Consider the following 901-nt stretch of genomic DNA (forward strand, 5'->3'; position numbering starts at 1 on the left):
CAACCCCCGCCCGCGAGCTCACTGCGTGTCCCCAGGAAGAAACGCCCGCGCTCAGGAGGCCCACAGCCTGCGGCCACCACACACTTGCCCTTCTGGGGTCCCAGGCGGGACGTCAGCGCCCATGTCCCCCCATGTCCCCCGCGGGGGGCGCTGGCATCTCCGTCCATCAGGAGGGGACACGAAGGTGCCGAGAAGACAGACCCCGTGACGAAGCCGAGGTCCTGACCCAGCTCAGCTGATGCAAGCTGTCCCGCGAGCCACCCAACAACGCGCCTCACTGTGTCGCCAGCAACAAGGCAGGTGGCCCGGCCGCGTGGCTCGGCCACGAGCGTCCACCAGGGACCAAGAGGTGGCCGGCTGCATTCCCGGTCAGGGCACATGCGTGGGTTGCGGGCTCCATCCCCAGTAGGGGGCGTGCAGGAGGCAGCCGGTCCATGACATTTCTCTCTCTTTCTCATCAATGTTTCTATCTCTCTCTCCCTTTCTCTCCAAAAATCAATAAAAACGTATTTTTTTAAAAAAAGAGTGAATGGCCGAAACCGGTTTGGCTCAGTGGATAGAGCGTCGGCCTGCGGACTGAAGGGTCCCGGGTTCGATTCCGGTCAGGGGCGTGTGCCTGGGTTGCGGGCACATCCCCAGTGGGGGATGTGCAGGAGGCAGCTGGTCGATGTTTCTCTCTCATCGATGTTTCTGACTCTCTATCTCTCTCCCTTCCTCTCTGTAAAAAAATCAATAAAATATATTTTAAAAAAAATAAAAAAATAAATAAAAAAAGAGTGAATGTGTGGGTGGTCCCCGGGCTCCACCACGAAGCCAATGGCAAATGGCTCAGCCCCGTTCTCGGTCCCCGTGTCACTTGTCCCAAAACACCGTGCAGTGGGTGAGGGCGGGCGGCGGACGC

The 901-nt window shown here is 58.8% G+C and overlaps 1 protein-coding gene across 1 annotated transcript in view; it reads right to left on the minus strand.

Moving 5' to 3' along the window:
• The window catches only part of NADSYN1 (NAD synthetase 1), a 22,933-nt gene that overhangs the window by 13,783 nt on the left and 8,249 nt on the right, over positions 1-901 (minus strand). The window contains 1 exon segment of the mRNA XM_014539914.1: positions 23-92. Within this exon segment, the coding sequence (XP_014395400.1) occupies positions 23-92 (70 nt within the window).

This window comes from Myotis brandtii, unplaced genomic scaffold (genome assembly GCF_000412655.1).
Source record: "Myotis brandtii unplaced genomic scaffold, ASM41265v1 scaffold2300, whole genome shotgun sequence".
Classification (NCBI taxonomy): domain Eukaryota; kingdom Metazoa; phylum Chordata; class Mammalia; order Chiroptera; family Vespertilionidae; genus Myotis; species Myotis brandtii.